General features: G+C 41.4%; 1 protein-coding gene across 2 annotated transcripts in view; it reads right to left on the bottom strand.

The window, feature by feature from the left end:
- Window positions 1-23,358, bottom strand: part of col5a2a (collagen, type V, alpha 2a) — a 32,364-nt gene that overhangs the window by 3,962 nt on the left and 5,044 nt on the right. The window contains exons 2-46 of one of the 2 annotated variants that reach the window (XM_080839077.1): window positions 13,268-13,483; window positions 13,126-13,145; window positions 12,983-13,015; window positions 12,843-12,875; window positions 12,558-12,611; window positions 12,171-12,263; window positions 11,460-11,528; window positions 10,839-10,883; window positions 10,557-10,610; window positions 10,124-10,177; window positions 9,944-9,997; window positions 9,739-9,792; window positions 9,453-9,506; window positions 9,199-9,243; window positions 8,887-8,940; window positions 8,673-8,717; window positions 7,815-7,868; window positions 7,361-7,459; window positions 7,198-7,242; window positions 6,893-6,991; window positions 5,744-5,797; window positions 5,442-5,549; window positions 5,213-5,266; window positions 5,013-5,111; window positions 4,870-4,923; window positions 4,667-4,765; window positions 4,518-4,571; window positions 4,379-4,432; window positions 4,113-4,166; window positions 3,959-4,012; window positions 3,795-3,839; window positions 3,593-3,691; window positions 3,360-3,467; window positions 3,222-3,275; window positions 2,541-2,594; window positions 2,317-2,370; window positions 2,173-2,226; window positions 1,960-2,067; window positions 1,816-1,869; window positions 1,646-1,699; window positions 1,169-1,330; window positions 946-1,053; window positions 707-814; window positions 276-329; window positions 49-156 (exon numbers count right to left, since the gene is read on the bottom strand). In XM_080839077.1, coding sequence (XP_080695203.1) covers window positions 49-156; window positions 276-329; window positions 707-814; window positions 946-1,053; window positions 1,169-1,330; window positions 1,646-1,699; window positions 1,816-1,869; window positions 1,960-2,067; window positions 2,173-2,226; window positions 2,317-2,370; window positions 2,541-2,594; window positions 3,222-3,275; window positions 3,360-3,467; window positions 3,593-3,691; window positions 3,795-3,839; window positions 3,959-4,012; window positions 4,113-4,166; window positions 4,379-4,432; window positions 4,518-4,571; window positions 4,667-4,765; window positions 4,870-4,923; window positions 5,013-5,111; window positions 5,213-5,266; window positions 5,442-5,549; window positions 5,744-5,797; window positions 6,893-6,991; window positions 7,198-7,242; window positions 7,361-7,459; window positions 7,815-7,868; window positions 8,673-8,717; window positions 8,887-8,940; window positions 9,199-9,243; window positions 9,453-9,506; window positions 9,739-9,792; window positions 9,944-9,997; window positions 10,124-10,177; window positions 10,557-10,610; window positions 10,839-10,883; window positions 11,460-11,528; window positions 12,171-12,263; window positions 12,558-12,611; window positions 12,843-12,875; window positions 12,983-13,015; window positions 13,126-13,145; window positions 13,268-13,483 — 3,182 coding nt within the window. The remainder of the gene's footprint in view (window positions 1-48; window positions 157-275; window positions 330-706; window positions 815-945; window positions 1,054-1,168; window positions 1,331-1,645; window positions 1,700-1,815; window positions 1,870-1,959; window positions 2,068-2,172; window positions 2,227-2,316; window positions 2,371-2,540; window positions 2,595-3,221; window positions 3,276-3,359; window positions 3,468-3,592; window positions 3,692-3,794; window positions 3,840-3,958; window positions 4,013-4,112; window positions 4,167-4,378; window positions 4,433-4,517; window positions 4,572-4,666; window positions 4,766-4,869; window positions 4,924-5,012; window positions 5,112-5,212; window positions 5,267-5,441; window positions 5,550-5,743; window positions 5,798-6,892; window positions 6,992-7,197; window positions 7,243-7,360; window positions 7,460-7,814; window positions 7,869-8,672; window positions 8,718-8,886; window positions 8,941-9,198; window positions 9,244-9,452; window positions 9,507-9,738; window positions 9,793-9,943; window positions 9,998-10,123; window positions 10,178-10,556; window positions 10,611-10,838; window positions 10,884-11,459; window positions 11,529-12,170; window positions 12,264-12,557; window positions 12,612-12,842; window positions 12,876-12,982; window positions 13,016-13,125; window positions 13,146-13,267; window positions 13,484-23,358) is intronic. The other variant, XM_080839078.1, reaches the window with a different exon arrangement.

The following is a 23,358-nucleotide window of genomic DNA, read 5'->3' as shown; positions in this document are numbered from 1 at the left end:
ATTGTCAAGCAATTGCTATATATATAAAATCAAGTGGAGCACACATACTGCTTCTCCTCTCTTGCCAGGACCACCAGTTGTACCAACGGGGCCTTGAGAACCAGGAGCCCCCCGAGCGCCAGTCAGTCCCTCAGGGCCCAAATCTCCTCTGTCTCCCTGTGGGCCAGCAGAGTTGTGAAAAGGAAGAAAGAGAAGATGAACAACAGTGGATGGTGATACCAAGCGTGAGGTGTAGTGAGGTAAAACACACTGGAGAGTGGAGAGTGACAACTTACCCTCATACCAAATGTTCCATCCTTGCCCGGTGGGCCGTCGGCACCAGGGACACCCTGTTAACATAGATATGTTATTATTGTTATCATAGATTTGTTGGTAAAGTTCTGTTGACATTTTCATTTAAGTCTGTAGGCAACAATGGTGTTCTTTGGGATAACAGAAAACAAGACGAGGATCAACAGAAGACATGTAATGACAGGTTAAAGATGCATTTAAATCTTCCTGAAGTCCCCCATCTATGGAATGCACTCATCTCATAAAAATATTGGATTTATCAAGTAATGCTATATTGAGTGAAGAGTACCTAGGAACCCTTGATATAATGCTGTGCTCAAATGTAGTCATCTTAAACTATCTTGCCCATTTTGGCATGTTATGAGCTGATTGAAATTTGGAAATCTGAAGTGATGCAAGTCTCATGTGAACCTACTGGAGGCCCAGCGTCTCCACGAGGACCGTTAGCGCCTGGCACACCCACTGGTCCACCAGGACCTTTATCACCCTGAGCACCAGGAGATCCTGTTTTTCCTGGAGGACCCTTTAGAAATACATCAATACAAAATATTTCAGTTAAGTATGATTTTGACATTAATCACAAGCCAGTAGATATGTTAAATTGCGTAATTGAGATCTAAGGTCTAACTATTAAGTCTTGAATTTGATGCATACCGCTGGCCCTGGAAGCCCTGCCATTCCGCGTTCTCCCCTTTGACCAGGAAGGCCCACGTTTCCCCTCTGTCCCGTTGTACCAGCAGGACCTGGTGGTCCATCAGGGCCCTGAAAGTGAGAAAGATGTATTAATATGAGTCAGATGGATATTTCTATCTAGAGCACTACTGGCTCTATTTGATGGGCCCTCTTTTTATCTAGATGTAATTGATAGGATATTTACCGTGGGTCCATCCTCTCCACCATCTCCTTTATCTCCTGAGCTACCAGTAGGACCAGCTGGGCCTCTCTCACCCTGGCGCCCTTGAGGTCCATAGTCTCCACGTAAGCCAGGTGGCCCATCTTTGCCAGGAAGACCAATAGGTCCAGCTGGTCCAACAGGACCCTAAAAATGACAAAAAAAAGCATTTCTGTATTTTCTTTTTTTGATAGCAAGGAGAGATGTCTGCCAAGTAAGATGCCATAGCTAAGAACATTGTTTAACTTTTCATAATCCCCCCCCCCCCCCCCCCCCCCTTCTATCTCTCTACCTGGCCGGCCCCAAACAGATGCGTCCCCACTGTCGCCTGCCTAAAAGCTTGCTCTAGGGGGTTTAGGCTCTGGGTTATGTACAGAGCTCTGCGACTTTATCAGTTATTAATGGTGCTTTAAAGATTAATACAATTGAAATGAACATTGAATTGAGTTGTATTTTACTTACATGTGGCCCTGGTGGGCCAACTCGTCCAGGAGATCCAGGGAAACCAGTTGGGCCCTGACATAAAAAGGAGACACACCAAGTCAGCTCTCAGGCTTAGTTCTTCTCATCTTATGCTGGCTGTTTTTGGACCAGCATGGATCAACAACAGACCCCAAACCAAAAACACTTACTGGTGCTCCCTGTGTTCCTCTGCCACCCTTTGGCCCAGCAACTCCTAAAGGACCCTACAAGGACAAATCAATCTAGTGAGTATGCAGCCACATAGTAAAATAGATCACTGATAAATTGATAAGTGCCTATTAATCTATACTCACCGGAGCCCCATGACCTCCTGACAACCCTGGAGGACCAGGTGACCCAGCATCTCCTTTCTGTCCAGGCTCTCCAGGCTCTCCCTTCACTCCAGGCTGACCGTCAGGACCCTGTATGGATCACAGGAGTAATCAACACTGTGGAGTGGTAATGAAGATGACATTTCGGGTGGTGAAGGTCATGAATTTAGTCATGCTAAATAGTGGTCAACTCACGGGTGGTCCGGCAAAGCCAACAGCGCCAGTTGGCCCAGGTTCTCCCGGAGATCCCTATGGGCAAGGATAATTGAGTTTGCATGAGACTACATGCAAAATGAGTTCCAGTATTTTGGCATTGCTTTTATTTGAATAATTACTCACTGGCATTGCTCTTGATCCTGGAGGTCCGGCTGGTCCCTTTGGACCAGGTTCTCCCTAGGAAAGATAAATTCCATGTTATGGCATATTTAAAAAGATTGTTGATGTTGGGAATGTAATTATGATAAGCTTGCCAGCCCTAGACAAGCCTCACAGTCATCTTTCGGACCCTTGTGTCAGTTAACACAATATAAAAGTCAGCAAATGAATGGCGTTAAGTTCTTTACCTTCTCTCCACTTGGGCCAGCGGGTCCTCCTGGGCCCAAAGGACCGGGAAGTCCCTATCATAGCACAAAACAAGACCATGTTAGGGAACGCTTTCGTCTTATTTGCCAGTGAATTAAGTGGAGACATGCCATCACATGCCCCCCTCACAGCCTGAACACACTGACACAATGAGATAAGCGTTTATGAGGAACTGCATACAATCCATTTGGATGAAGACATGACATGCAACTGAGGTCTTGTAAACTCTGCAGTGTCTTGTCTTAGCGCTGTGGTTAAAAACTGCAGCCCATCCCATTTGTTTTGAGACAGTCTGGACATTAAAGTTTTGCCAAGAGGTGTATTCTTGTTTTTGCCTTCAGTTTGATGCCAGAGTACATTGAGAGAGTTTTTCATATTTATCAGTTAGTTTGTTCAATATATTCCCAAGTGCTTTCAAGATGCTAGATATTCAATGAACCAAACAAAGTAGTTCAGGTCCCCTGAATAGCCAATGCCATATTGACCATCACTGTATACCAAAATTGAAGTGAATAGGGCTAAAGACAATCATGATGAAAAAATAAGAGGGCCCTCATCACATTGTTCTATTATTACAAACTGAATAATGAAGAAATGCATACATTCGGTGTACATTAAAGTTTGTGTCTTGTTCTAATATGATGTTCATTAAAATTACTTACTCTAGCACCATCATTTCCAGGTGTTCCTTCTGATCCTTTCTCACCCAAGGATCCCTAAAATTCAAATAAAAAGCCATCTTTACAACTCTTGACAGTCATTGTGTTATCACTATGCCCACTAACTCTGCTGGTACATACTCTGTCTCCTTTAGGACCAGATGGCCCAGAGATACCCCTCTCTCCTGGCATTCCTTGAAGGCCTGGGGGTCCCAGGTCACCAAGAGCTCCCGTGGGTCCTGGGTTTCCCTGTGGATGGAGGGAGACGCATGTAAATACTGTGTAACAATGTGTTATTGGTGTATTTTTTACACAGTAATTACACAAATGATTTAGTAGTAAGGGCTATATAGCAACATCATCAGCATATGTACCTTTGGCCCATCAGGTCCTGGTGCTCCAGGAATACCCTTGGATCCTTGCAATCCAGGAAGCCCTGGATCGCCTCTCTCCCCAGGTGTTCCACGCTCTCCCTAATGGATAGATTACTGCCCATCATGATCAAGTATAGGAGAACAAGAAACTTTGTCTGATATTGTTTTAAATCATCAAAACAGTTCTTCAAATCAAACTTACTCTTGGTCCAAGGGCACCAACAGGTCCAATTTCTCCAGGAATACCCTATGTATGACATTTTAATGCACCATGATTATGACAAATAATGCTGTTATGCTTATAAAAGCTATGGACATTAGATAGACAAGTGTGATAGGGGCGATGTTCACTGGACCATTCCTTACCAGATCACCTGGCTTCCCTCCCTCTCCTGGTGCACCTGGAGGTCCAGGTAATCCCTAAACACATGACAAAAACACACAAAGCCTCAACACTGATGCACCTGTTGACATAACTATTCATCATCCTTAGTTGTGAAGGATAGACTGCAGCTCTGACCTGGAAGCCGTGCATGCCAGGGGGTCCCTGTTCTCCTCTGTCTCCAGCTGTTCCCTGAAAGGTCATTGATAAAACTGAGATCAAGTCTAAAGACGAAAACCCTACTGAAATGTTTTTAGACTGTGTAGTCGTATAATATTGACGTCTTGATATATTTTCTTTATACATGTCTTCCTATTAAAAGTAACATCCAAAACATTATCATAACCGGTAAAACACATTTCACATAAAGGTTCTTTTTGAACATAAAAACTGCCAACACTTACAGCAGGGCCTGCAGGTCCAGCTGGGCCCACTTCTCCATCTTTACCAGGAGGACCCTAGAACACAGCAATAGGTATACGTCCTTCAGAGAACATCGAAGATAGGATGTCAGCTGTTGTGATGGTTGATCGTGAGACTTACTCTTTGCCCTGGAACCCCTAGAGATCCTTGTTCCCCTGTCTTTCCTGGGTCTCCCTTAATAAATGAAAATCACCCAGTTAGATTTAGTTAGGTTGCACAACAAATGACCAAATGACTTGAAAGGTCTAAACTTGTATTGATAAACCTACATTGAAACCTTTAGGACCAGGCAGTCCCATTGATCCTGGCTGCCCTCTGGTTCCAATAGATCCACCTGGCCCAGGACGGCCATCCTCACCTGCTGGACCCTACAAAAGAACCAAATATTACTTGTCATTGCTGTTATTAGGTTGTATTATTGTTTTTCAAAAAATATAGATTTCCTGAATAATCAATGAGATGTTCAACATACCAGTGGTCCTGGTTTCCCCTCAGCACCTTGGACCCCTGGTGTTCCAGTCAAACCCTGTGAGAAACAGCAATCCATATCAGTACAATGTCTAATTTTTTCCAGAAGAATAACTGTATTGTTGTTGTTATTATTGTTTTGGGTACCCTTGCTCCAGGTAGACCAGGTTCTCCTGTGCGCCCAGGATCACCACCAGATCCCTTTGGTCCCAGGATTCCTGCTATTCCACGGTCACCTTGGGTCCCCTAAGAGTGAGAGAAAATGACAGATCTTACACTTTAAAGAAAAGAAAAAAAGGGAGAGATTCCTGTTGGTCTGCTGGGATCATTCAAAGTGTATATATTACCTTAGGGCCAGGTAATCCATCAGCACCAGGAAATCCCCTGTTTCCAGGACCACCCTGTGTAAATAATGACAGAGTGATGATAAACAAGTGATTTCATAAACAAAAATATAATGGGATTCTAGTTTTCGCATGCAATTTCAGTTATTTATCTAAAGCACACGTTGCCATATAGACAACACATGTTGATTATTGAAATGTATTGATTATTGACAAAATCAATTGAACTCACTCTCTCACCAAGGGGGCCAGGAGGGCCTAGTGACCCGGAGTCTCCACGGGCACCTCTTTTCCCCTCCTCTCCCTGAGGGCCTAAAGGTCCCTGGGCCCCTTGTGGTCCCTACAAGATCCAGGATTTGAGGGTGAAAAAAAGGAACCATAAACAACAAAGAATACATATTGGTAGAAATAAAGCTTAAAAAGATAAACTGCTTAGAATAATTACAGTATTTTTGGTCATAGATTTAGTCTATACTGTTCCTGGGCATATCCAAATGTAAATGATGTATTAGGCATTATCATTTATTGACTTACAGGTTCGCCTTTAGGTCCAGACTCTCCTTTGAATCCACCAACACCAAGTTCTCCCTAGAAATGAACATTGTTGTATTTTTTTTTTCTCCAAAATCAATCACAAATAAAGAATTTCACATTAATGTTATGCATATCTCTTTCGGATACAGACAGATATTTAAAATGAAACTAAGGGTCGTTGCAAGTATGATATACTCACTGAGAGTATATACATAAATCACTGAAAGAGGAAAGAACTGAAGATTACATTGCACTGATTCTAGAAGGGCCGTAGCCACTCACTGGATGGTACTGCTTGTACTCATTTGTTTTGGTGTGTATTTTCTCCTGTTCTCCCGGTCAAGCGGTTTGGGGTTTTCACTGTCCAACATTTTGTATCTCATGCTGATAGCATGTCATTTTTTATCCCTCATTGTTTCTTTTCAGGCATTCTAAGTTACACTCTACCTACATATATCAATTCTGTTGTTATTATAATATCTTCTTGCCATGGCACAGTAGATATAGATAAGTATATCTTTAGCCATAGCGACCTCAGCAAAAGCCTACAATAACTGCCTGAGCTTCTCCATGATTAACATTTAGTCATTCAGGAAATGCTTTTCTGCTAAGTTCCTTACAGTATAATGCAGATATACATTTTCAGTATGTGAGCCCACTGGGTATTAACCCAGGAGAGCTTTGGGTTACTAACACCTGCTTCTGTCACTTGAGCTGCAGGAAGATGCACTGCCGGACCAGTGGATACACTACAGCGGTGCACCTTTATAGCCTCTGGCCTGCTTCCCTCACTAGAAGGCGGAGATCACACTGGAAATAACGAAGCGCCAAAGCAGCTTATTTAAGCATAAAGCATAATTAAGCAATAAAGCATAATTAGTTTAAACAAAGTTCTATCTCATTGTTAAGTAATGTGAAGTATTAACTTTTGTACAATGGAGATAAATGTCACTAGCCGTGTCAACCATTCTGCCGCCGGACCATAGCAAACAACAGAAAATCTACTGCTTTTCCTGCTAGTACTGCCAGTGTGATCCCCATCTAATGCTTACAGGCCTTCAACAGCATGGGGTAATGATCTTTGAGAATACATAATGTCTTATATATCAATACAATTTCTAACTTGAAATGAAAGTTTGGATGATATACCCTTAGGCCTTTGATTCCGTACTGTCCAGTACTTCCTTGGGGTCCAGGAGGACCATGTGGGCCAAGGAGACCACCAGGACCTCCGGCACCTACATTTCCCTGGAGAAAAGAGTATTTTTAAAGATTTGTACTGGGAAAAAGTGCGCATACAAAGTGGTCTCTTCAAAAGATGGTCTGTAGAGGGTATTATGATTGTTCTCTTAGATACAGCATTTAAATATAAATGCCATTATTTGACTGAGAAAAGCCTTCATTAGGGTGTCTTTGGGCTGCTAGATACATGATGAGTGTGCCTTTATACATACCACAGGACCCTTAGTACCAGGGCCTCCATCCACCCCCGATGGACCCTAAAACCATCAAATAGGAGAAAACATGTTTACAAATGACAGGTATTTGTGCACATTTGGGAGGTATACGTGTCCACATGATGATATTTTGACAGAGAAAATAAATATCTTTACAAACCTGAAGGCCAGTTGGTCCAACTCTTCCAAGGTGTCCGGTCTCGCCTCTCTGACCCTGAGGCCCCTCAGGCCCTCGCACACCAGTAGATCCAGATTGACCCTGGATAGTGGTTCAATGCTTATGACTCTTTTTGCTTTACCTTAAAACACAAACCTAACAGCCAAGTCCAAATCCAAGACTTATAGATGAAATGCTATTACATAAAAATCCAAAATTCTAAATTTAAAAATCAAGAGAAAAGTTAAGATGTCCAAATGCTGAGTTTGATCTATATGACTGTTTGTATTGAATTGTGATTCACTAAGTAGTTTGTGTGTCTAATAACTTTTCATAAGGGTCGTGCCAATAAATCAGCTTATTTGTAGTACAGGTAAAAACTAATTGAAAGAGGACAGGAAGCACATCACTTGTTTGTGTTTGTCTTAAGGGTAAGACATGTTTGTGATGTATTTACCTTCATGCCTGGCATTCCAGGAAATCCAGCTGCACCAGGAGTACCCAAGGGCCCCTATAACAGGTAACAAAACAGGTGTCAGATGTAATGTGCTTCTATTACAGAAACTAATAAAGACATCACAAGATGATGCAAAGTTTTTACAGCTGATGTTTAAGAAGCAGTAAGGAGTTGGTTGAAAACTACTTAAAAGGCATACAAAAATCATATTAACCCCCAAAGCAGCACCGTTGGCCATGATAAAAGGCTTGCTAGCATGCTAACTCATGTCTTTTGGCGATTTAGTTGATAATGGTATGCATTTTTGCGGGGTGGTCACTAGTGCATAACCTATTGGCGGCTAGTTGGAACGATAGATGTGTTTAGCTGTCTCTCACATGGACCTATACCATGAATATTGATTTGAAGATGATCCTAGTACTATGTACTAATTGCCTATGAAAAGGTGTTACAAACATGCACAAATTGTTTCATACTGTCTCTTTAATTGGGTTTGGTGCTATCTATTAATCAATAATTTCCATTTTGCCCACAGGGTGACAGTATTTTTCACTGTGTGAGTTAGGTTCTTATTTAATGAGGCTGGGTTGCCAGATTGTTGCACTTTGAGAGATGACACACTGGTATTTGCGAAATGTATTTGGTAAATGTCATATTGAGATGTCTGGGTCAGGATATTTGATGTATCATGATAAGTATATATTGTCTCATGGTTAAAAGTGAAGCTACTCCTGCAACCAAATCTGACAAAACAAAAATACTGAGTACTAAATCCAAATTTCTGAGTAATAATAGAAAGGTAAATGCATAATAATAGAGGAAATACATAATTTGTATTTAAATCAAGTTTCCTCTTACCATTGGGCCATGCTTCCCAACATTTCCAGGAGGTCCCCGAGATCCCTACAATAGTAACAGTAGTAAAATGAACAAGTACGTGCCAGAGGCTATGTGGGAATGTGCTGTGCCTGTAAATATGTATGCCCTGGAAGAATTAATCATTTACTGATTCATTTACAGTGAAAACTTTCAATAATAATAAAAAAAAATGTTGGTCTCGATAGCCACTTACAGCCAGTCCACTGGGTCCTGAGCGCCCTCTCTCCCCTGGCATTCCTCTGGGGCCCTATGTGGAATAACACAAAATCACAAAGAGACCCTCTTGTTTCACATAAACTACCTACATTATCTTTAAACTGTAATAAAGATGCTGAATTTAATGATCACTTGATTGTTGTCAAAGTTGCAGTTGAATTTATCAGTTTTGCAAACTGGTCAGATGCCATACTGTAACATTCTAAGAGCTTTGTTATAATGCCATCAATAAGTGGTTCGTTACACATTCATTAAATGTGTCATATTATGTTCACTTGTAAAATCTTACCATAGGACCAGGTCCACCCATAGGACCTGTTGGGCCTGATTCTCCCTAAAGGTACAAATAGCATTAGCTGTCGTGATAACAATACAGTGTTTAGATTAGGAATTAAGATCATTTTAACTATCTTAACCAATAAACAAAGTTGGAGCGTGATTATTTTTGAAAAATCAGCTTAACACAGTGCTCACACTGACATCTCTGCTGACCTGATTTCCAATCCTTGGATGCTCAAGGATGTTATAGCTGCAAACACTTACCTTTGATCCTACGGTACCACGCTCTCCTTTCAGACCTCCTATGCCGTTATGCCCCTAGAATATCAGACAGAATATTCAGCATTTGACTTGAAAATATGACCTGCTACCCACTCTGACAGATGAAGAATGGAAATCACAGAGCAAAGAGAAGAGATGGAGGTGGCAGGTCAGATTTTCACCTCTAAAAAACACTTGTTCACACTGATGTAAATCGGGATTCAATGCATTATAGTAACCTATGGTCTATTCAAAAGCCTAACAGATCAAGAATTTACAGTGCACTCACTCTGTGACCTTTAAGGCCAGGGGGTCCAGGGGTGCCAGGGAATCCTCTTGATCCCTAACATTCAAACATTCAAAATGCTTAAATAAAGGCTTAAAAAAATATCTAATTACATTATATATATATTTTTTTTTAATATATATATACAGTATATACAGTATATATAAGACTCGTCTAAGCGTCCATAAATAATGCTTTAAATGTTTACCGCCGATCCTGGAAATCCCATCTCTCCGGCCTTCCCTGATGTTCCTGCTTCACCCTGAGGAAAAGGATTGACACAGTAAACTTCCCCACAACTAAGTGGATTATAGGGAGTAATGGCACAACATTGTGTCTGCTACATTAAGGGAAAAACATTAAGAGCTTTGTGAAACAATCTGCTTACATCTTCACCAGCTTTTCCTGGTGGGCCTTCAGGACCTCTTGCACCAGCATTTCCCTATGACACATAAACATACATGGCACATTAGAATAAGGCCCAGTGGTGATACTGAAACATATAATTGCTGATCTTCAGACCATATTTTGACCAGATAGTGGAATCAGATAGTGAAGTCATACTATACTGAAATCATACTGTAATACTAAACACCATTTTTTTTAAATTTCAAAGATGCTAATCGCAAAATGTCAGCTTCACCGGCTGATACACACTGGATGGAGCTCACCATAAACAATTTTGCCTGATCGATGGCTCACATTAAAGACCCTGGCCGTACCAATCTAGCTTTGTATCCATGCATTTCGATTAAATAAGCCACAAACTGTAATCATCTCTCATTACAGTATGATTTGCGTTGGGTCATTTGTCAGCATACCATTGGCCCATGGTCACCGACTTCACCAGGGGGTCCTTGAGGTCCAGCATACCCCTGAAACATATGGCCAATGGTCATAATTATGTAATATGAAGAACAAGGACAGAAAAATATGTGTAGAGGTCTATGCAAAGAATTAATAATTATGTAATAGAGATCGTAATCAATCGGTCACATAAAGACAGAGTTTTCCTACTGTCCTGAGCTCTGTATAGTGCCTTGAGACAATTTTCTTGTTTTTGTGCTATACAAATAAAATGGAACTGAATTTGATTGAATTACAGGCACGCCGTTTGGCCCAGGAGGTCCTCTTGCTCCAGCCTCGCCCTGAGAGGGAAAAAGAACATCATCATATTAACAAAAAAAACTGTCCAAGTTCTATTTTTCCGTCATTGCCATAGTTAAGATCCTCTGAAATCAAATGTATATTGGGCCATTTGGATCATTTATAGAGATGAATGAAGAAACAGATAACATTGACTTAAAGATTTTGGAAAATCCCTGCCTTAGAAATGTAATGTAATGTTATATTTGAAATGAAATGTAATATTTTCCCACTAGTTTGACATATGATGGTGGCCCAATTACTGTAACATATCCAAAAAAGTGTGGCTTAAAATGTGGCTATTATACAGTTACGTAATAAAGTATGAAGGGACATAGAGTGGATGAAAGCTAAAATAAACAAAGGTAGTGATATCTCTGGTTTGCGATGCAATGATTCAGAATAAAACTTGAGCCACGCAATTGGGTTTTCTTCATTGTTCTTCATCATGTTGAGTTCTGTTTATCAGTAATTGTCTCTGACAAAGTGTCATTACTTCACTGTTGTTTGTCATTGAAAAAGAATAGACTATATGACCTGTATCATTGAAATCATTATTATTAACACCCTCTGCTTACCCGTGATCCGTGCAACATCGCCATGTTTCCTGATTTTTCATCCCCTGCTATATTAGCGGCCAGTTGGCCCTGAAAACAGAACATGGCATTTCAGTCGCACCTTAATGCGTTTAATTCTCAAATGAGAACGGAAGTCCCACAGTTAACAGTGTAATGTTAAAACTATAGGTCTATGTTTGATACACAATGTCACAACATGCATTTTCTGCAAACAGATGTAGAATATGCACTCATTTATTATAACTGCTAGACAGACATCATCATTTTTGTTGTTCTGATGCCATGACAGAAAGGGCACATGTGTGACTAAATTCTGGATGCTGAAGCGCAGCATGGTGCCAGTCAAGGGGGAGGAGAGGAGGAGTCTGGATGCTGAGAAAAAATACTCAAGCCAGTATGTGGGAGATGAACTATGCAGGACTTTTTTAACTTAAATATTTATATACAATGGAAACTGCCGTAGCAGATAGGCAATGCTAATAAAGGGGAAAAAAACACTTTTGACAGGATGAATCCTTTAGCAGATCTCATCTCTTAAAGAGGGTGGTACTGGTGGAGGAGGGCTTGTCTGCCTGCAGCCAGCCCAAGAAGAAGATATATGTTGATAAAAATAAGAGCTGTCAGGGATACAATGAGCCTCTAACTTGCTTGACTAGCTTAAAGGTCTGTGTGTTGTGATGGCTCCTATGGTGCTACTACTATGATGCTTACTCCTTGGTGAGTCGGATGTCCAGGTGGCCCGGGTTCTCCTGGGTTTCCTGGAACACCGGGTTCCCCATCGTACCCTGCCGGGCCTCTTGGACCCTGAAACAAGATGGTTCCTGATGAGTAGCAGCTACAAATTCATTCATCCAGTATCTATTTCATGTAAGCATACCGACAACTGGCAAATGCCTTGTGAATGTACTGTGGTCAGCATTAAATGAATACACTTTACAGAGTGTAAATTCACACATTCCTAAGTCTTTGATATGGTTAATTACTCAGATTAGATATCTTTCCTCTTAATTGTGAGGACCATTTCCTCATGTACAAGTAATGGTCAAGGTTTATAACTGTAGTGATAGAGTTGTAATGTTGCTGGCCTTGGCTACTCACAGGTCTGCCCTTGGCGCCACGATCGCCTCTAAATCCAGATGCTCCAGGAGGCCCCTATGTCACAAACAACACGGCAGAGTTACTATGAGAGAACAGAATCTGCACCAGTCAGATACTAGAACTCCATGCTTTAAATCTAACCTGTGACCAAGCACAGTTATTTACTACCATCTAGTGTTCGTTGTACGTGCATGACAATACACCGTTAAACCACTGTTTCTCAAGTCATATGCTGGGAATTCTATACAGTATATGTTACTAAACATTTGTTGATAAACAACTCACCATTGGCCCTGGGCGGCCTCGTATCCCTGTCACCTGTAGTAATATTAGGATTAGAGAAGGTCAAATAAATAGTGCAATATATAATTCCTGGGTATAAACAGTATTACAGCATGAATGTACAAAATGCAATCTATACATACATATGGGACATCGCCTGGTTCTCCTTTTTGACCCTGAAAATCAACCACGAACAACATGAAACGTGAAGCGTAAAACATTGTGATGTGTTTCAAAACATTGTGGTACTGGTTTGTTTCATGCAACATAACACAATGGAGCTCACCTGATAAACTCGACCACCTGCTAAAGAAAATTAATAGAGAGAATTACAACATGAGTAATCCTTATTTTTGCATAGACTTACTGGTGAGTCTTGACAGTTTCCTGTGTGTGTCTGAGGGAATGCTATTGACTGAGCTGCTCACCTGATGTGTCAGGGTTGAATTCAGAGTCACCCTGACACTTAGGGCAGCACTCTCCCGGAGGAGTGTACACCCGCTCACAGTTGGTTAGGTCATCACACTGAACTTCGTCACACAAGACGGTTCCGCTGTCACACACGCAGATCCGGCAGGGTTCTGGCTTCCATATATCTTTGTTGGAGTACGTCTGGCCATCCTCTGTGCAGCTTTGGTCATCTCCTGTGGACAGAACAAGAAAACAAATGTTTCAAATTGAACAATTTGTTCGCAAATTTGCACATGCATTTACAACGATGAGAATTCAAGAGAACTGCAAAAGACAGCACTGACAGCACTGACAGCAGTCAACTTCTGCTAAATATACAGAACTATGATCAAAGTTTGTACATGTAGTATATTTGCAATACTGTAGATGGTCTGAGATCCTAGATACTACTACAATTCATGACATTGACATTGATTAGTCAATCATCAACAAAAGTAATGAGCATCACTGACTTCCCTGGATCTGTCACTAGGCATGAATAATATACACAGAAGAACTCAACATATTTGAAAGTCAAAGCCAGACATTCTTTGTGTGTGTGTGTGTGTGTGTGTGTGTGTGTGTGTGTGTGTGTGTGTGTGTGTGTGTGTGTGTGTGTGTGTGTGTGTGTGTGTGTGTGTGTTAGTGTGTGTGTGTGTGTGTGTGTGTGTGTGTGTGTGTGTGTGTGGTGTGTGTGTGTGTGTGTGTATGTGTGTGTGTGTGTGTGTGTGTGTGTGGTGTGTGTGTGCGTGCGTGTTTGTGTGTGTGTGTGTGTGTGTGTGTGTGTGTGTGTGTGTGTTAGTGTGTGTGTGTGTGTGTGTGTGTGTGTGTGTGTGTGTGTGTGTGTGTGTGTGTTAGTGTGTGTGTGTGTTAGTGTGTGTGTGTGTGTGTGTGTGCGCGCACGTGTGCATGTCAGTCTCGCCATCAGGAAGTCACTCTTAAATGTTTGATTAAGACTACCATAAGGAACGCTCTGGAAAAGGTGATTCCCCTTTTCTGGTAGTCTCTCAAGGTCAGACATTAGCTAATTCTGTCCATGTGCAGAGTCCCAGGAGAGCTCTGATTCACTACTTAAACATGAAGCACAGCAGCACATTTCCCTCCAGATATATTACAGTTTACTGCAATTACTTTGATAACGTGATGCTTTACTATGCAGCCCATTTCTCCTAAAACTGGAAAATTATGTGTAAAAAAAAACATTCAACAAGTTATTTTCCTGGTAAGAGATAAGAGCACGTGAAAGAGGCATATTGTTCTCATGCTGTCTGTATCAAGCTTGCCTGAGCTTGGCAAGGAAGCATATAAGGGATATTAAATAGGCAGTGGGGGGAAAAAAGAATCAAAGCAGGACCATACAGAATTTTGAAAATTGTGGGTTTTGTTTTATGTATTTAATGATTTGTGATCTTTTTGTTTGTTATTTATTAGTCTTCAATTTTACTATCTAGATCAGTATATAAATCACTTATTCCTATGTTTGAAGCCCCTTATCAGAAGTGATGTTTATTCATTTTACTTACTTACATCCATATAAAGCAACATTGCCTGCTACAGTTGACTTCTACAGCAAGACAAGTCTCTAAATATAATCCCATTTATATCTCATCTCATGCTATCTCATACATAGTGAATAAAGCTGCTTGTGAATATTCAGGCAGCGTCATATCATTTGCAGCCATATAATCTTTGTACATTACACGGTCATATTGACATGGTTGTATTAATATATTAGGCATCGCCCTATCCTTCTCATACATCGTCTTCTACCTGCATGAACACCAGGTGGCATTCAAGAGCTTGAAAAGTAACCCTTTTGAGGCTGCATGCACTCCTAAGCATGGGGAGTATCCCTCCTGAAATAATCATATTGGTTTCTCTAAAATATTGCCTTGGTTGAACTGATAGGCCATTGGCTATTAAAAACCATATTTTTTTTTCCCAACCATTTACAAGCATATATTTACCACGTGAAACCCATTATACTAAAAACTTGTTATGCATTTATAGAGGCAACAATTATCAAACAACAGTCAAGTCACACAGAAAATGCTTACTGATGTTCATAGGTGATAGTGGAACTACTACAGTTACAGCCTGATCGCTGAACATTACTTTGCAGGGATACCATAACAGAAGCTGATAAGAATCACATCTTTGAAGGAAATGCTGGTAGATAGATCAGATGAAGTTATTAAAATGCTAATAGCCTGGGGACAGAAGAAGTTGGAAGTCATGCTATAACGTGCCTCACTGAGAGCTGAGAGACAGGCAAGGCTGACGACGGTGGGCCTTATGAAGCCCTCTTGTAAACTACACAGCGTGTGCTCATTGCAAAGGTATTAGCGTCTGGGAAGCACAGGCATTTCCTTTGACCTGGGTGACTAAAGGAAAGCTCCAGGGACGTGTGTGTGTGGTATGTCTGAAGACGAGTCCCGGTTCCCCTGCATCAGAGACGGAACATATGGTGGAGGAACCCCTTGACAGCACAGATGTAGAGACGCCAGCTGATGTCTCATCTGGGACGGTGGAAAAATGACCCAACGGCACTCACTGTGGATTTTTACGGCCTTTATAATAAACTGTTTGGTTTCGGAGGAGTGGGGGGAGTGTGGGGGGTTCTCGGAAAATCTTTCCACTAAACTGTTGTGCAGAATTAGTTCAGCTGTAAGTTTTTTGTGGATTTTCTGCTCTTGGGCTTCCAGTGTGTATTTCATGTATGACAATCCTTTTTGAGTGTGAGCTCTCCTATGGGGCAATTAACCAGTCAAAGTGTTAAGCGTACTTTTCTGACATTAAGTTATATTTATGTCAATAAATGTCAGCCATGTTCAGCTTTGGCTTTACACATAAGATCTATGTATGCACTTTGTTTCAATAACCAATGATTCATCCAGTGTCACTACTTTGAACCGAGTAAAACCGTAAAACGCAACAAAGGATGAGTGGGTCTCCATCTGATAGATTTATGTCAGGAATAAAAACAATGGCATATCAAAACTGTTTCTGTATCTTCAAAAATAGCACTAAACCAGCATTGGTTTGCCCCCCCATGAGGCCTGGAATACAAGCTTCAAGAACATTCACTCTTCATAGGCAGAGAAATGTAGTCCACAAGCCATTCCCCAACCCCTTACCCGGTCCCCCCTCCCAGCTAATTCAGTGCAGATTCTGTTCTTTCCGCAGACGTTTATAAAAGCCCACAAATGATGACGACAGCGAAAGTGTACCCCTTTGAGGAGTCTTCCTGATGCAGATTTTCCACTTGCCCTCCCCCTCAACCTACACGCCCCTCACCGTGAACATGATCTCACCGGCTACATGTTGGCCCGTGACTGCCTCGTTCCCCTCACTCACTAATACTTTCCTCTGGAAAAAATGGGGGCGATAGCGTTTGGTGGGCATCTCTCACAGACATCTAAAACAAGTGAGATAAATAACGTATTTGCCAAGCAGGGGGGAACTAAATCTGTCAAATGTAGGAAACAGGGACAAATGAATACTTTATGAATTTTCCCTGGGTGATGTGGAAATACTCATAATGTGCTGTGTTTAGGGGTTTGCAGTCCTTGCCAGACTGCAGGGGTTAGAAAATGACCCTATGGAAAAAGTGAGTCACTGAAGCAGATGTGTCTTACTTTTACAAGATGAAAGGTGAATTAGTTCTAATAATGCTTTTGAACGTTTTTCAAGAAGAAGAATGAAAAGTGTCAGAGAGACTTTCAGACTCATGACGGTCTCTTGGGTTCTCTACTGGGTCCCCTCCAACATTGCTAGACTGGGGTAGAAAATAGAAAACAGAGGAATGGTGTGAAATGGAATAAAACACTGTTTTTGTCTTAAATGTTCACGTCTTCGACTTTGAAATGGCTAGTGTCAGACCTCAAAGAAATGCTGGAGTTCAAGGGTCTTTTGCTGGTCCTCTGTCCGACAACTGCCGAGGCCAGTTAGAGTTGTATTTCTCACGGTGGCAGCGTCAAATGCGCCTGTAGGAAGTCGTTGAGTGATGACAAAGCTTGTTCATTTACAGTGTCTGCTAACAGACGAATGGACTTCAAAGTCGCTGTGCAACCTATGATTATCCCTAACCTTGTCTCCCATGTCCAGATGGGTTTCCTCTTTCCCTGCGCAATGCTCTGAGGTGTATTGATTCCTGACCAAACGTACTTGATTTAAAACAGCCATGCAGATTTGTGCATTAGTTAGTTTGTTAGAAAACAGCACATTGATGGACGATCTGGTTATGGGAGGGGAAAACACGCTGCTGCATGAAACATTGTTTCCTCTGGTTTGGGCATGCATCTTCCCTTCTTTCCCACAATCAATTTTGCTCTCCTCATGGGCTTGGGCTGGCTAGGAAGCACAGCCAGGAAACTTAAATGAATAAGTAGCTGACTACATGTCTGAGCTGGTCTTCGGTCTAGCGTCTTATGGGGCTCTCTGATGAACACTCCATTGTTCTGATTACTTTTCCAAGTATGTCCATCTGAGCAGGGAGCGCTTTTTGACCACAGCTGTGGTGGCCATGGCGGATTGCAAACTTTCCACTGTTTCAGGGCTATGCTTAACCACAGCTGTGCTGATTGTCCACAAAGGATACTCACATGGTAATACTACTGAAATGCCTTCTTTTTTAGTGGATGGTGGCTGGAACTACCACATTAACATGTATGGCATTTTTTGGCAGTTAAAACAGATGCCTATTTTGTGAAACAATTTAGGGTAGAGTGTATCAAGACATAGTGTGTGCAGGCTGTGGTATCGCTGCCATGTTCAAATCCACTTGTAATCAATTATTTGCACAAAAACCTCCATGTCAATGTTCTTTCTATCATGCTATCTTGACTGGCATGTAATCAATTATTTGCACAAAAACCTCCATGTCAATGTTATTTCTATCATGCTATCTTGACTGGCACTGTGGTTACCCTGCAACCATACATGGCTTGTACTCTGCAGTTTTCTCAGATAAATTACAGTCCTTAAACCTCAAATCCAGTGAGACTATAATTTATGGTGTCATAACACACTTGGCACATAAACACAGGAATTAAGTCTCCCCATTGATTTTTTTTAAAGATTCAGTTATTCTAGCATTTTGTAAAGCACTTTTATAATTTACATTTGCCATTTAAGTATATTTAATCACAAACATTAAAGGATGGGTGCTACAGAGTTTTTTGTGTCGTCTGCAATATGAACGTGCTGTATATTTTAACATTTTTAATTTAGAATTTCATTCAGGCCGCTGCACAACCAAAAAGAAGATGTGTGAAAACAGCGGAAATAATGGCTCTTCACGTGTGGAGCTCCGACAGCGAGCACTGTTTGATTTGTAACCACATCTTACATGGGAGTTGGACGGGGGTCAAAACATTTGTTTTTCATATCCTCTCAAGCTGCGTCCACTTGCACAGATCAGGCCGAGGGCAGCGTACTGACGGGACTCTCCAAACTTACACAGACTCCGAGTGGGACTGATCTTAGCATGAGGCCCTCTCTATCGGTCGCATCTCTGTTTTGCTACATAAACTTCTCCTGCCCCACACCACCACCCCCTCTTCTCAGGATTTGTACTCCACAGGGACTGGATTGGCAACGTCGACTCTCTCTCGAGCATATCTGGCCTAGCCCCTTTGTGAAGCGCATTCTGTGGAAATTGTGAGTTTGGGGAAAAGGAGCCTTAGCCACTATTGAGCTTTTGCAGTGTAGAGATGTGCAATACCCAACACCCAGTCTGCTAACCACCATGTAGAAAATGCTGGATGGCAATTAAGCACACACCGTGTAATGGCCATGTTGTTCATGGAAATAGGCAATCTGCATTCCAAATGCTTGAGCACCTAATGGCCACAACTAGGTGTAACTTTGTCCTATCTCTGGGCATGTGACAGCTCAAACCATTTCTGTGATTCCTCCCATCCAAATGTACTGACGTGCATAAGCTTATTCCAGCCTATTCTTGCGGTACTCTGATGGACATCCTGGAGTCAGAATAATTACCAGTTGATCAAATTTCCCATATATGTACTTGAGCATTTTGGTTTCCCTCTGACTCTGTTTTATGCATCAGCCTGTAATGGACTTCATACTTTGCAGGATATATTTTTTTGAATTGACGTAAGCTGCCCCTGCCTTCTCCTCAGTCCAGAATGGAACAACTACTATCCGTCCTGAGGGATGAAAATATCCATTCCTGATGTTTCCTTTAGCAAGGACTTTCCCTAGGCCCTCTTTTTGTGTTGTTTGAATGTTGTCAGGCCTCGTGGAACAGTCACAGCTGGTTTGCAGTGACACTGGCTTACATTCCCTTCCGCTGCCCCCATCACTCATAGCAAAGCAGCAGTGTGTGAGCTAAATATTTACATCCCCAACTCCAAGAGCGAGGATCCAAATGCTTTCAATGCTGCTCTGTTGTGTCTCTGCTTCATATACAGCTTGGGTTTATCAAGCTGTTTGAACAAAGCACCTTTTGTTGCTGTTTTCGCACAGTGCTTGCATGCTACTTATTCTGCTTCTCGTCATTGGAATTGATTTGGTAATGGCTGGTTTGAAGTCAAATCTTAACTCTCAGCAGAGGGACCACAGTACTGCAATCTTGAGTTATTGATACCAGAACGTAAAAGAATGTGGGCATTTGAGGTCACTTAAACGAGTAGAGTTTCCCAAACCAAGGCACATTTAAGGCAAACTTAAAAAGCCAACATGAACTGAACACTGAAAAACAGCTTCACCAAAGATGTGAGCAATAAAAGCTGTAGTGCTCTGCTTCACTGCTGAACTTTCAGCCTGATCCAGCTCTTTAGCCACATCCACACATTCAATAACCTGCCTTTTTTATTGCCATCAGACTTTTCCTCCAAACTACACCCCCTGTCCCCTTTAAAATCTGCTTACATCAACAGGAATGGCTGTCAAACTGGAGTCTGATCACCTCTAACTACAGGCTATGGCAACTTAACCATCAAACGAAGAGGATGCGATGTTTGAGAACTATCTGTGCTGTCTGAGTACCCTGAGGATTAAACTGAGATCATGTTTACCTCAAGTCAACCTGTCACCAAGTAAGGGCAGCCTCAGAGTCTAAATAGTAGTCCAACTTCAGTTCTGGGACCATTAAAACCTCTGCAAAAACCTGTAACTTCACAAACCTTTTGTTAAATGCACTTCCTAGAATAGCCACACCAGTAGGCAGTCTTTTGCAGCTGTTTAATTTTTTTTCCGCAAGCACTGTTTATGGTTGATTTAACCTGTTTTTAATTTCTGCTTGAGTCTGTTTGAGATTAGGGCAGAGCGTTGTGATTGAGGAGCTCGGGGAGCACAAAGCCTCTTCATGGGGCCCCCTGTCAGGGTGATGGCCCAAATTGCCCTGCTCTGGTTCAGTGACATCACCTTTCTATGGCCTCAGGGAAGCTACGTAATTTATCACTTTGTTACCTGGTGACCCCCTTTGAAGTTTATTGGTTCTTAAATTATGTTGAATAAAAGAGGCTTTGGCTGTCGCATGTACGAAACTTCTGCATAACGTTACTAAAAAATTATCATATAATTGATCAGCTGATGAGATGAATGTAAGAACACATAGACAATTTTAAAGTGTGAAACTCACATTTTGAAGTGCACACAACAAAAAACAGTAGTTTGGGTCAAACAGCTACATAATTGTTACATTTAAAATTAATTAACACTAAGAATTACGACGCATGCTAAAGGTTTCTGTCATCTACTCAATGTTACAATGGTAAACTGGAGTGTCAGAGTGACACTGACTGCCATTCACTTTCAGTGAGAGTTTGCAATTTGCAGCAATAAAGTGGGTAACTGTTGGCAATGGGAAAAGGCTGAGGCCAGTGATGCAATCAAAAATAAGCTAATTTAAATAGAGCTTGTTTTTCACAAATGAAAGGCAATGCAGCGAAGTAAAGACGGAGAGAGAAGACACCTATCACCACAACAATTTTGCTTACTAGTTATAAGTTTACGTCACCAGTGTAATTTGAAGTGCACTCAAACCAGAAACTATCGACTGGCGACCTATGAACAGCAACTTGGGGAAACTCAATTGCTCAAGATAGGTGATCGGTTAGGCCCATATTACTGTAGCACATCAAAACCGACTGTACACTGTATCTGCTCCTCAAAAAAGCACCTCAACACACAGAGAGTGATGTGGCTTAGATGTTTTTTAACATTGGCCTGGACACTTGCAAAGAGAGGCCATCCTCCTTTAAAGAGCTATCACATTCTTTTCCAAACAGTCATCAGCAGCTGGCTTGGCTAGACTCTGCTCCATTAAGCCTTCCCCCGGATTCACTGAATTAGTGCGCTTTAGTTATCACAACTGCAGGGCAGGCTTATTGCAAGTGTAATACTTTCGCAACATTTAAAAGGAAAATTCATTAAAAAAAATAAAGTACTTTGCTGCAGTAGAAAATGCTAAGAGCAGCATGTTCATGAAATGTTGAAATGGTGTTTTGAACCATACTGAATTCATGTCAACAGTGACACAAAAACAGCCTCTCTGTACAGTGATTAAAACATCTTAAATATGGAAGGTCCAAAGAATTCTTACTTTTTTAACAGTAAGACAGCCTTGGGATGGTATAGGGTTGAATATAAACCACATAATGAGCAAAGATACCTGCAAAAGTAGGCTATTGGTTGCATTGGAATTTTTTTCTCAGTTGTACTTGCTAAGGGAAATGATCAAACAAATGTCTGTCGAACAGATGTGGAAATATGCCTTTGTGCTCTGCGATAGTTTGTATAGTCTTGTATACTGGTATGAACAGAGCAGTTGACATTGACATTAGTTAAACCTTAAAACCAAACATCGTCTTGTCCAGAGGAAATTCCTCTGTGACGAGACATCCTGCAATGCAGATAGCACTGTCTGCATGAACAGCGTGTCGGAGTCTGTGCTAGGCTTATTTACATGACTCCTGTCTCGCTAGCAACATAGCAGATTGCCACAGGGAAATCAAATCCACAACCTTAAACCCACAAAACCAACATTTTTAGGCTTCAGAATTGACTTTATACACAAAGTGTCCACATGGTCTAGATTTTGCTTCCATTTTTATGGCTTTTATATCATGCAAAAAAAAAAACATGAAGCACTGATGGAACACATATGGAAACACTAAAAATTTGAAAAAACTAAAATGGACAAACCAATGTGATTTTGCCAGATCAGATTGGAAACCTGAATCACAGAGATTCCTTCTATGCAAATATTGAATTTGGTCTTTGGCTTTATTGAAGCCGGTCTCATGACTCTTACGTGGTGGCATCCATGCGCTGGCACTGAGAGAGAACACCAGTGGGTGTGTGACTCACAACAAAGTCCTTCAGTACTGCGGGGCTGACACTTAATGACCTACTCTCTTGTCCAGCTCTCTCTGGATAGTCAAGCACTTTCATTTTAAGCATTTTTTTCTCAGAGTCAGATGACATATTTCCCAGCCTCTCAGTAAGGCATAGCCTAGCCTCCACTGGGAAAGATGTACTCTGAAGGAGGTTGCAACACAAGCTAACTGAACTAGTCTTGACAGACAGATCAACGGATTCTTCATGTGCAAGGAAGTTTACACCGACAAGTCTAAAATCATATAATCTAAAATCCTACTTCAGATTCCTAAAACAAAGAACATTTGACATACTGTAACTGAAAAGCAATACATCCATGAAGCTATATGTGTGACAAGAGGGTCAAAATCAACCACACAGCAACTGCAACTGGTTTTCACAAATGCAGAGCATGAATGTTTTGCAAGCTCAAGAGTTCCAATGATATAGGCCTGGATACAGTCTAGGTCTAGATGTGTGCATTTGTTGATACAACAGGCTTTTACAAATCACTGGAGAACAGATTCAGACAAAACACCAAGTTTTGAGTTTCTGTCTTCTGTCTCGCCGGGCTCTACCTTTTCTAAATAAAATCGATTTAATGTATCAACTTTACCCATCTCTCAACATTCAGAGCATACACATATCGTTTAGGTAAAGTGCTGTCCCAGCAGAGCAAAGGGTAAGTGAACCAGATGATTGAAAGACTGGTTACATGTGC

The sequence above is a fragment of the Sprattus sprattus genome (genome assembly GCF_963457725.1).
Source record: "Sprattus sprattus genome assembly, chromosome: 5".
Classification (NCBI taxonomy): Eukaryota; Metazoa; Chordata; class Actinopteri; order Clupeiformes; family Clupeidae; genus Sprattus; species Sprattus sprattus.
This window is presented reverse-complemented; position numbering and strand designations above follow the sequence as displayed.